Source organism: Alligator sinensis, unplaced genomic scaffold (assembly GCF_000455745.1).
Source record: "Alligator sinensis unplaced genomic scaffold, ASM45574v1 scaffold840_1, whole genome shotgun sequence".
Lineage (NCBI taxonomy): Eukaryota > Metazoa > Chordata > Crocodylia > Alligatoridae > Alligator > Alligator sinensis.
The window spans coordinates 720112-730597 of NW_005842643.1; the positions used below are offsets into that span (position 1 = coordinate 720112).

General features: G+C 48.4%; 1 protein-coding gene across 7 annotated transcripts in view; it reads right to left on the reverse strand.

Moving 5' to 3' along the window:
• The window catches only part of FAM3B (family with sequence similarity 3 member B), a 29483-nt gene that overhangs the window by 2469 nt on the left and 16528 nt on the right, over positions 1-10486 (reverse strand). For 3 of the 7 annotated variants that reach the window (XM_006033590.3, XM_014524643.2, XM_006033592.3), the window contains exons 5-6: positions 3973-4023; positions 2767-2857 (exon numbers count right to left, since the gene is read on the reverse strand). In XM_006033590.3, coding sequence (XP_006033652.1) covers positions 2767-2857; positions 3973-4023 — 142 coding nt within the window. The remainder of the gene's footprint in view (positions 1-2766; positions 2858-3972; positions 4024-10486) is intronic. The other 4 variants (XM_006033591.3, XM_014524644.2, XM_025215409.1 and 1 more) reach the window with 3 other exon arrangements.

Sequence of the window (10486 nt, forward strand, 5' to 3'; positions counted from 1 at the left end):
ATGCATTATAAGGGGTCAAGATGGGCAGCGGGGGTTAAATGGATTTCTAAAGAGCTTGGGATACACACCCACAGCTTCTCATGGCCCTGGAAGTAGACGGGCTGTCTAGCACAACAAGGCCAACAAGGACACATGGTCTAGGAAATAGCCGGGGAACCAAAGAAGTATGTACCATACTGTCCCATAACACAAGATAAGTAACACCAGCAACAAGGCCTCAGAGAGCAGAGGGGCCTAAGTCCCAGTTTTGGGGGACAGACCAAATTAGGAGAAGGCCTGGAAGGCTACGTGGATGTGTCACCACAGAGAGACAACCAACCAGAGATACCCATGGATGAAGAGTCATCAGGAGTCATCAAGGGGGAAGGAGAATGTGGCGGGTCAGTAGGGGGTGCTCCTGTGCTGAGCCGCCCACCTCAGTGTGCCTGACCACCTTCCAGGCTCCGAGTGCCTCCCTGGGGGCGCCTCACATCTGGCCGACCCCCTTCCTGGAGCACACCCACTAGCCTAGGAGTACAGCTGCCATCACCCAGAGTCGGGCTTGATTCTGGCATGGTGTCCCCTGGGAAACACAGGCCTAGTAGCCTTCAAGGGTATTTGACTCACTTTAAGGACTTGCGGTGCTTCCCTCAGTCAGAAGCACAAGTAGTGGTCTCCCTTAGCTGAACCAAGGGGACCCCAAGGCATAATCTCACTCCCAATAAGTCTCCCACGCTAGGTACGAAGGAGAACTTTATTGGTTACAAGGAGTAGGGTTGGACTAGGGTACAGAGTTCAATAGTATCAGAGAAATCCCATAGAGCAAACAGGGTGGCTGGGGTAGCCTTTAATCACGCATCTGAGTTACTGCAAGCTATATATCTAGTTAGATCTCAGGTAGCTTACTCACAAGTATCATCCAGAAGCAGGCAGTTCACTGATCAGGAGTTTTGAGAGAGAGCAAGTTTCAGATGGTCCAGCTCTTCTCTCTCTCTCTCTCTCTCTCAGTTTTCATCTTGGATACTGCTGCTTAACTTATATAGCCCTTATGACCTCATTTACCTGGTCCAATGGAGGCCAGAACCTGTTGGTTGCCAGCCAACCAATTTGAAATGCATCACTGGTTGCTGGGCAGACTGGCAATCTCTAGACCACTAGGGAGCCCAAGCCCGTCAACTGAGTATGTGATGCCAGTCACATAGGCAGAGGGAGCAGGTTTTCTCCCTCTCTCAGGAATGTATCCAGCTCAGCTCAGGTTACCTAATGAGATAGGGTAAGGCGTGTACCCTCTGCAGGGCCCATCCTAACTAAATTGTCACAGAGCAGAGTTTTTGGGGAGAAACAGAGGTGGTCTTTTGCCACAGAGAATACAAAAGCAGTGACTTGAGATCAACAAAGGGTCCCTCCCTGTTCCTTTTCATCCCTGCCCATCTTGCTCCCTGAGTGGGGTCCCCATCCCCATCTCTGTCCCCCAGAAAGGATCCCCAAAGTCACCATGGACCGAGGGCATACCAGAAGCCCATCTCATGCACCCCACTGGAGGGGGGCTGTGGGTCTCGGCCTTCCACTCAAGAGAGAGAGCCTCAGAGTGAAGCCTGCATCCTGACCAGATGTACTTTGACTCTGATGACAGCCCTAGGATTGGTGGATATAGAATTGTTTAATTGTTTGTATTGTTGCTTTTTTGTTCTTACTCTGTATCAATAAATTTGCCCATTATCAACTGGCAGGTGTTGTGGTCAGTCTGAGGGTTCTGCCCACCTGGAACAAAGGTATAGTGCTGGGTCCAAATCCAGTGTCAACAGCTCCGGGTAGAAGGGGGCAAGCAGCAGCAAGGCATAGACCCCGCTCCCAGCACTGCCATGCCTGCATTCCCACGCCCTGCTGCACCGGCTGGGCAAGCAGCAGCACCTCCCACCCCGCTGCGCCAGCTGGCAAGTGGTGGCAGGGAAGAGTCCCCACTCCCAGTGATGATGTGGGCGTGGCAGCACAGGGGCTATGCCCTGCTGTCGCTTGCTCAGGCAGCGTGGGGGGAGGGGGAACATTGCAGGCATGGTAGGCTGGAAGTGGGGGGCTATGCCCTGCTACCGCTTGCCCCCTTCTGCTCAGAGCAAGTTGTACCCGCCTCCTGTTCCCCACCACTCCCCCCAGCTAGGCAAGCGGCAGCAGGGCATAGCCCCCAATCTGAGCGCTGCCACACCCACATTGCATGCCCCCTGCTCCCCTCTCCAAGTACTGCGGCCCCCCACCCTGGCTGGGCAGCTTGGTCCAGCCCCAGCCCCAATCCCTTAGTCCCCTTCGTTCTCCTGTCCCCCAACCCCAACAGACTTACCAGCTGGAGGCAGCTGTCAGCTGCCTGTTTAGTCTATGGCTGAATTTCTGAAGTGGCACCAAGTCTTTTGGATCCGATTCGGCCAAATCTAATCAGGACAGTGATTTGAATCTCTGAATCAAATCGCTGTCCTCCGAATCAGCCAAATCCAAATCCGAAGTGAATGCTTGCCGCTTCGCGCAGGCCTAGATAGTAGCGTGTATGAAGTATCACAATGTGTTTGGGAGCGCTGCTGCTGGGTACAGCAAATTTCAGGTCTTGAGCTAGCCTGAGAATCTTTGAGAAGTTCAATGTGTGTCATATAGGCAACCATTAAGTGGACACTAAGAATTAAGGTAGGAGATTAAACATGCTCCTACATCAAGGTATGTAAAGTTTCCCTTTCCAAAAGTATGCAATTCTGAATCTCAAACTTTTGATTATTCTAGTTGGGTTAGAATGTATTGCTTGCTTACCTGGCACTTCCATCATCATGGGTCACCATTAAGAGAAGTGACCCCTGAGGTGCGTCTTTAATGAAAGCTGTCATCTCTCCAGAAAAGTCTGCTGATACCAGACAAATAATCTTTCATTACCTGGATATCTACTCACAAGATGTACATTATCTCCTTCCTATTACATTCAATTTATTTCTATTATTTCTAATTTTGCTTATTCAAAAGATAAAAGCAAAGGAGTTACTAATTTTAATTTAGAAAGATAATTCTCTTGTTTGCATCCAAAGGACCCAATCCCAAGTGAATACTGATGGCCTTCAGCTCTCAATGATAGAAGTGAAAATACAGGTTGATCAACACTACCCAGAGTTCACAAGGAATAGACAGAAAAAAGAAATCAAATCACTACTTCTTAAATGTTTACATCCAAAAACATCTGTACATAGATACCACAGATTCTGTTCTTCCGTTTCCTATATGTACCTCAAAAACATGTCACACTTACAGACATATCAAGGTATAAGCATCTCCAGTATGAGTCACTGCTACAGTGTTTCATAGTGTAATGATTTTTGGTGCTAGTCTACTAATTTTTGAGCTGAAACATGCATCCTAACACAATCAAAGAGCAAGCTTGAGGTTTTATTTCTTTAAGAAAGAAGGCAGCATTTGAAGGCAGCTGATTTGTGGCACCAAACTATACTGCACTGGTATTTATTTATTGCTTTTCCAATGCCCAGACACATGCTGAGAGTTTTACAGATCATATAAAGGCCCTGCCACCAGCCTGAAGAGCTTAGAGTCTAAGCACGGTACACAAAACTATTCAGATGATTCTCCCCAAAGATGTCACCTGTAGTTGCGTGCGTTTTTCTGTGGTTGCAAGATCACAGACCCAGTCCATGACAGCTTTATGCTCTCCAGGACTGCCTAGGATCTCAGGTTAGTTTGCTTAACTGTTACAAGTGTTAAAAATACATATATATTTATAAACCCAAATTTAGTTTGTTTCAAGAGTGAGACCCAAGCCCCATTCATATTTAATTTGTATACATCAGCCCTCTTTAAAAAAAAAGGACTTACTTTCTTAAAAATTGTGTTCTCTCTTGCATACAATCTATATAATAACCCAATTAGAAACAAATCACTTCTGAATAGCAGAGTATCTACAAGAGCCTCTATGCCACCTTTAGTCTTCAATTCAATACTCTGATCTGTTCTCACCTCCTTCCCACATGTCAAAAAATTTTGTAGATACAACTTTTCCTGTTTTATCTGCAATAAAGAAATGATTCATTTTAACATACAGACAAAAATGGAAAGGGATATTTAGGTATAAGTAAATACAATAGTTGACACTTTAAATAAGTATATCTACTGTTTATATTATGATTTTGAATTTCTATTACTTTTAGATTTCCTTTCAAATCCAAAAGCTGATCTGGTAACTGTATATATATAAAAAACTGGACAGAGTTTTTTCCGTTACATAGCTAGTTTGTTGGACTCCAGTCTCAAGAAAGCTTTAACAAATCAGGTCGATCTATCAGGCATCAATCAAAGAAAACACCATGACCATATAGGCACAAATTCAAGTAATGGAATTTATTCATTTTACAGCCAACTGAATTTCGCTCATCAAATTAAATAAATCTTCTTTTAAATGGGAACTATAGCACTTTCCAAAATGGCAATTGTTTTTGAATGCCCAACTTGAGCCTATATAAGAAGGGCCTGATTTTAAGCAATGCAGCTTCCACAACTGTACTGGTCATCATGGTATCTGAACACTTATGTATTAATGGTTTGGTAGCATAACACTGATGTTGTAACAGTGATGATCCAGAAATTATGCAAGTAGCAAGGATTTCTTAGGGTGGTATCTTTTGTTGGACCAACTACGTAGAGCTGGGGTAGGCAATTATTTCAGTTGGAGGGCCGCTTAATGAGTTTTAGTGAGCTGTAGAGGGTTGCAAGGGTACCCTGCCCCTTAACAGGTGCCCTGTCCCCTGGTTGCCATCTTGGGACCAGAAGTCCCACTGCGAAACCTCTAACCTTTGCCACCAGAAGTTCCTTCCCTTGCCCCCCAGAAATATGCCTTTTGGGAGGGGAGGGTTGCCACCTTTTAACCAGAAAAAAACCCAAATTATATACTAAAAGTCAAACACCTACTATAGTGTATTTTAATTTTATAACAAAAAATATTTTTGTCCTGATTCGTGTTCATATACTCTATAGAGGTAATTGTGTAATAGCTCAAAAATGAAGTCGTACTCTTATATATTGTGTGTGGGGGGTGTGGAGTGTGGCTGTGGGTGGGTGTGTGTGTATGGTGCAGTGTGTGTGTGGGGGGGCAACAGGGTATGTTGGGAAGTGTGTGTATATATATGTGGGGTGTTGTGGGGACATGGGGCATTTGTGGGGTGTGAGGGAGGGTGGAGGAACTCTCCCCATGGCACACAGCCCTGGTGCTGGCAGCAGCAGCAGGCACTCGGGGTGTTCGTGGCTCACGCAGGTGCTGCCACCCAGTGGTGTGCAGCTCTGGCCAATGGGGCAGGTGGAAGCAAGGAGTGTAGCCATGCCGGCTCCCCTCCTGCCTGCATGGAAGTGGGGTGAGTGACGGGGTTGGGCCCAGGTAGGGGGACCAGGTGGCAGTGGACACAGGGTGGGGTCCAGGGCAGAGTGTCCTACAGTCGGGCGGGGGCCTGCTGCTGGGTGGCGGGCAGCTGCCAGGGGGGAAGTGGGGCTAGGGTCGGGTCCAGGCAGCAGGCACTGTGAAGGCAACTGCCAGGGACAGAATGGTTTCCAGCACCTGGCGGTCATCATCCACGGCCTGCACTGCCGAGGCCAGGATTGTGTGGGCAAGGAAGATGCCATTGGGGATGCCACACTGGCTCTCTAGGTCCCATGCAGCTGTCCCTGTGCTGCCGGGCCTGAGCAGTGCCCAGTAGAGGGGCACAGCATGGGACTGGCAGTGGGTAGCAGAGGCAATGCCCTGAAGCATGTGCAGGCTCTGGGCAGGCTACTGGGGGTGTGCTGCAGACAGGTAGAGCATGCCTTGCTGGCCAGAAGATGTTTGAAGCTAGGCTTGAGGGTTGACAGACCTGGCCAGAGGCTTTGGCAGCATGCAGAATCCTGGAAGCCTGGACAGTGAGGTTCTGGCAGCTGCATGGCAGTGTGGTGCCAGGCAGTGGTGCTGAGGTGCAGGCAGGCTGGCACAGATAGGTTGTGGCCTGCCCAGGGGGACACAAGAGCCTGGAGTGCCTTCAGGCTTCCTGCATATGTGCCCTAGGGCTCAAAATGCCTGCAGGTTTTTAAAGTCTGAGGCAAGCCCAGATCAAAGGAGAGACTGCTGTTAAAAGACGTAGAAGGGAAGACGTTGGGTCTGGTCTAGGACGAGAGTAGAACCATGGCAGGAATAGAGGACATAGAGAGCCTAAAACAAGAGAATTTTGCCTGGCTATTATGGGTGAGTGAATTAGAAGAAAAAACTGCACAGCTGGACTGGGAGCTAGAGGTAGCCCAAGCCCAGAAGGAGCAAGCTGAGGCAAAGGCCGCTGGATTAGAACAGTGAGTACAAGCAGGGAAAAAAGAAGGAGGCTCTAAAGAAATTAGGTGCCTGATTGCAGCAGAGGCAGAGAGAACTTGAGCGCTAGAACGGCTTATGGCAGAAGAGGCCAAAAGGAGCAGACAGAGAGAAGAGAAACTGCAAGAGATGCAGAGGGAAATGGCAGCATGGAGGGCAAGATACGAGGCATTCCACGAGCAAAACCTGTTCCTGGAAAAGGAGTTAGAGACCGGGGTGAGACAGAACAAGGAGTTACAGTTCCAATTGAAAAGTGTGGAGGTGGAAAAAGGACACCTTGAAGAACAGGTCCCTTGAAACCCATCTAGAGACCAGCTCAGCTAGAGAGGCAGCGACCAATGCAGAAAGAAAGCAGTCGCAGCTGCAAAGGCTAACCCTACGGCAGCAGATTCGGGCCTTAGAGGCAGAAAATAAAACATTACGGGCAGCAAGCAGTCAGACGGCTACAAAGGGCCAAGACTCTGGAGAGTTAGAGGGTCCACAGGTAACAAATACAGCAACCCAAACGGAAGGAGGACCAAAGGCTCAAGCAGAGGAGTTCGTGGAAGCTGTGCAGAAGGACCTGGAGGACTGGCAAGAATGATGCTTACAGGTGGAATACCAGGTCAAAGAGCTGTGAGAGAAGCTAATAAAGAGCTATGCCCAGTCAGAAAAGACGGGGAAAGCGATAACAAAGGAAATAGAGAAAGTGAGAGAATATATGGCCAGTCATGAGGCATGAGAAGAGCAGAAGCAGTCCCTTGAGACAGAGGTAAGAGCCAGAACAGAGGAGCGTGTAGAGCTGCAAGCCCAGTGGACAAAGGGAGAAAAGGAAAAAGACCAACTAAGGAAAGAGATGCAGTCCCCGAGGACCCTTTTAGAAGAGAGCACAGCCAGGGAGATGACATTACAAGCAGACATCCATCAGCAACTGACACAGGTTGCTCAGATACAAAGAGAGAGACTGACTGCAATAAGCCTGCAGTTGGAGGAACAGGCATCCAGGGCCAGCATGGAGTACCAGGAGCAGTTGCGAGAGCTGGAAGCCTTGAAAGGAATTTTGACAGAGACCGAGAGATGGGTAGAGACAGCACGGACCATACATTTGAAGGTCCAAGAAGACCAAGAACCCCACAAGAATACTAGGCTAGGAAGCTCTAAGAAGGAGAAGGGAGTAGAGAAACGAGAAAAGAGTACAATGACGGAGGGACTTCCCGAGACAGATGCAGCAACAATGGGAGAAGGTAGTATCCCCATAATTATCAAGTACCTTGAGCAGAAGTGGAGTCACTGGGCAAACCAGTATGCAAAAGAACTGAACTGCCTGAGGGAAAAACTAGAAAAAGTTGCCAGCTGGTATGATGCTGGAATATTGACAGCACCAAAACAAGGGCAACAGAGGGAAGTAGACCAGGGAAAGGTGGCAGCGGTACAAAAGAGTGACCAGGTCAGTAGAAGAGATGAGAACGGTGACCTAAACTACCTTGTTCACACTCAGAAGGGGGGGACAGATAAATCAAGAGGGCCAGAGACCAAAGATGGCCCAGGCTCGGGCATACAATAGGCAAGGTGCAGCTTCCAAAGGAGAGGGAGCAGTAGAGCCTCTAAGTAAAAGAGAAGTCCAAAGGCCTGAGATGGACCGGAGGAGCCAAAACCCCAGGGAAACTAAGGGGGGAGGAGAAGTACATCCCAAGCTCTACCCTAAGGATGAAGTACCCAGCCCTGCACAGAAGCAGAGACCGTGCCAAACCCAACTGCAGGCCAAACTAAAGAGGCAGAAGGTCCATCGACAACAAAAGTAATTCGGTGGGAGAAGGAACAAAGGGGAGGAAGACGGCCATGCGTTTATGTTAATAAGCTCCCAGGGCAAGTCAGATGGTGGATCCTGTGAAAAACAGTTGAAGCCAGAGTCAGGGGAGTTGCATTTGTAAAGATATATACAGGGCCTGGTGGAAGATCCAGTGGCCAGGGGAAGATAGAATTTTGGAGGGTGGAAGATGCCCAGCGCGCACTTAGGATACAGTGGGAGCTTTGGGGAAAGCTCAGGGACTGGCAGGAAACCAAGGAGAGGAGGGATTTGTTACAAGGGACACAAAGAAGATGAGAGCTGGGACACATGAGGAGAAAAAGGGACAAGACACCCCAAGTAGTAGAAGGCAGCTCTTCCAGGAAGAGAAAGGAAGCTTTGTCTTCATATTGACGGGGCAGTGAAGGAGGAAGAGAGAGAGGCCTGGACTGCACCCTACCAGGGATGGCTAATGTGGGGGGACTACCTGTGGCGGGGTAACTCCTGAAAAATCCCACATGGTGCGCCCTGGGTAAAGGTGAGGAGGAGGCGCCTGAAAACCTCCGCCTCCTGCATTTGAGTCACCAGGTGCCTGAAGAAAGGCCGAGAAGAGTCACTGAGTCCAGCAACACCTGAAAAGAGTGAAGATCCGCCTCGGTGAGTCAGGATCTTAAGGGGGGAGGTGTGTTGCAGAGCACTGAGGTGCCCTGCTCCTAGAGAGGGGAAACTGCTGGGGAAAGAGCCCAAGCAAGGAATAAGGAGCCCACCTGTGGGTTGCCAGGGCAACCAGGAGGTCAGCTGACTGTAAGGGGCAGGGCCTGGCTCTTATAAAGCCCAGGAGCTGAGGCCAGAGGCAGCTCCCTGCCAGCAACCAGAGAGGCAGGAGCTCCCAGAGCAAAGATGTGAGAACTGCAGGTACAGCCCAGGCCGGGTAAAAGATGGCAGCTCTGGGACGTTTGAGCAATGTTGTTATAGCCAGGCGGCTTATGTTTAAGTTGTAGCAAAGAGGCTTGAGTTTGTGTTGCGATTTATTACACCGGTGCTTTGGGTGAGGCTATAAGGGGTTGGAGGAGGCCTCATAGGGGACCCACAGCAGCGTGGGGACCCCAGTGCCAGTAAGGGCGCTGCCTGTGGGGTGCATAGACCCCAGCCCCAGAGAGGGGCAGTTGAGAAGCCCAAGTGCGGGCGTGGTGAGCTCCCTGAGGAAGGGCGTAGCGTTGCAGTGAGCCCCGGAGAAGGGGGTAGCGGTGCGGTGGGCCCGAGAGACAGGCGGCTTTACTGAGAAGGCCCAGTGTGGGCACGGAGAGCCCCAGGAGAGGGGCGGCATACCTAAGAAGGCCCTGAGAGACGGCAGCAGTACTGAGGAGCCCCAGAGAAGGGGGACAGTGTTACCAAAAGGGGCAGCATTGTGGAGAAGGCCCTGGAGAGAAGTGCGGCGTTATTGCGAATGCCCCAGAGAGAGGGATAATTAGCCATTTGTTCCAATGGTTAATTACCACCACTGTTAAACTCATACATTTTTTCCAATTTAAATGAACCTATTTTCAACCTCCAGTTCCTTATTAGGTTAAAAAAAAAAAATCTACTGTCAGAAATGTCTCCCCATTTAAGTAACTTAGGCTGTGGTCAAGTCATCTCTTGAGCAAACTAAATAAATTGAACTTCTTGAGCCTCATTGTTAAGGCAATCATTACAAATCTGAAACCATTCCTGTAGTTCTTTTCTGAAACTTTTCCAATTTTTCAACATTGTTTTGGAAATGGGGACGCAAGAATTTCCAGACAGCACTTTGTCATACTCGTTAGCCTCATGCACCAAGGTAACACCTCTTCCCAACTCTTATTTGATATTCTTCTGCTTAGACATTCAAGTACTGTGTTTGATCTCTTACAGCAGCACATGTGAAACTCATCTTTATTTGATTATCTCCTGAGGCCACTAAATCTTTTAAGATTTTCGTAATGGAAAGTAAATACAACTACATTTGAGAATAAAACAGAAATTAAAAATTTGCACCAGATTCTCATGCTAAATTACACTGACTACCTCCACTTAGGTCAGCAGAGCCACACTAGTTTATACAAGTTGAGGATCTGGTTCCTCATGTGCCCTTTGACTTTAAAGTTAGAATATAATGAGATCCAAATAATCTGTTTTTTACGTGAGAAGACTTAGCGCAGAGAGAATAACACACTATACTTGAGCTTGTTTTACAGGTCAGTTAGTGATCTCTGGAAGCTCCATTAATACATGCATTTATATGTATTATATACACACACACATTCTATACATATACATTATATTTAAGGACCTATTATATTTAAGGGTGTAGCTCTCTATGTTAAGGAAAGCTACACGTCCCTGCAAGCCGATATTGGCGACCAGGG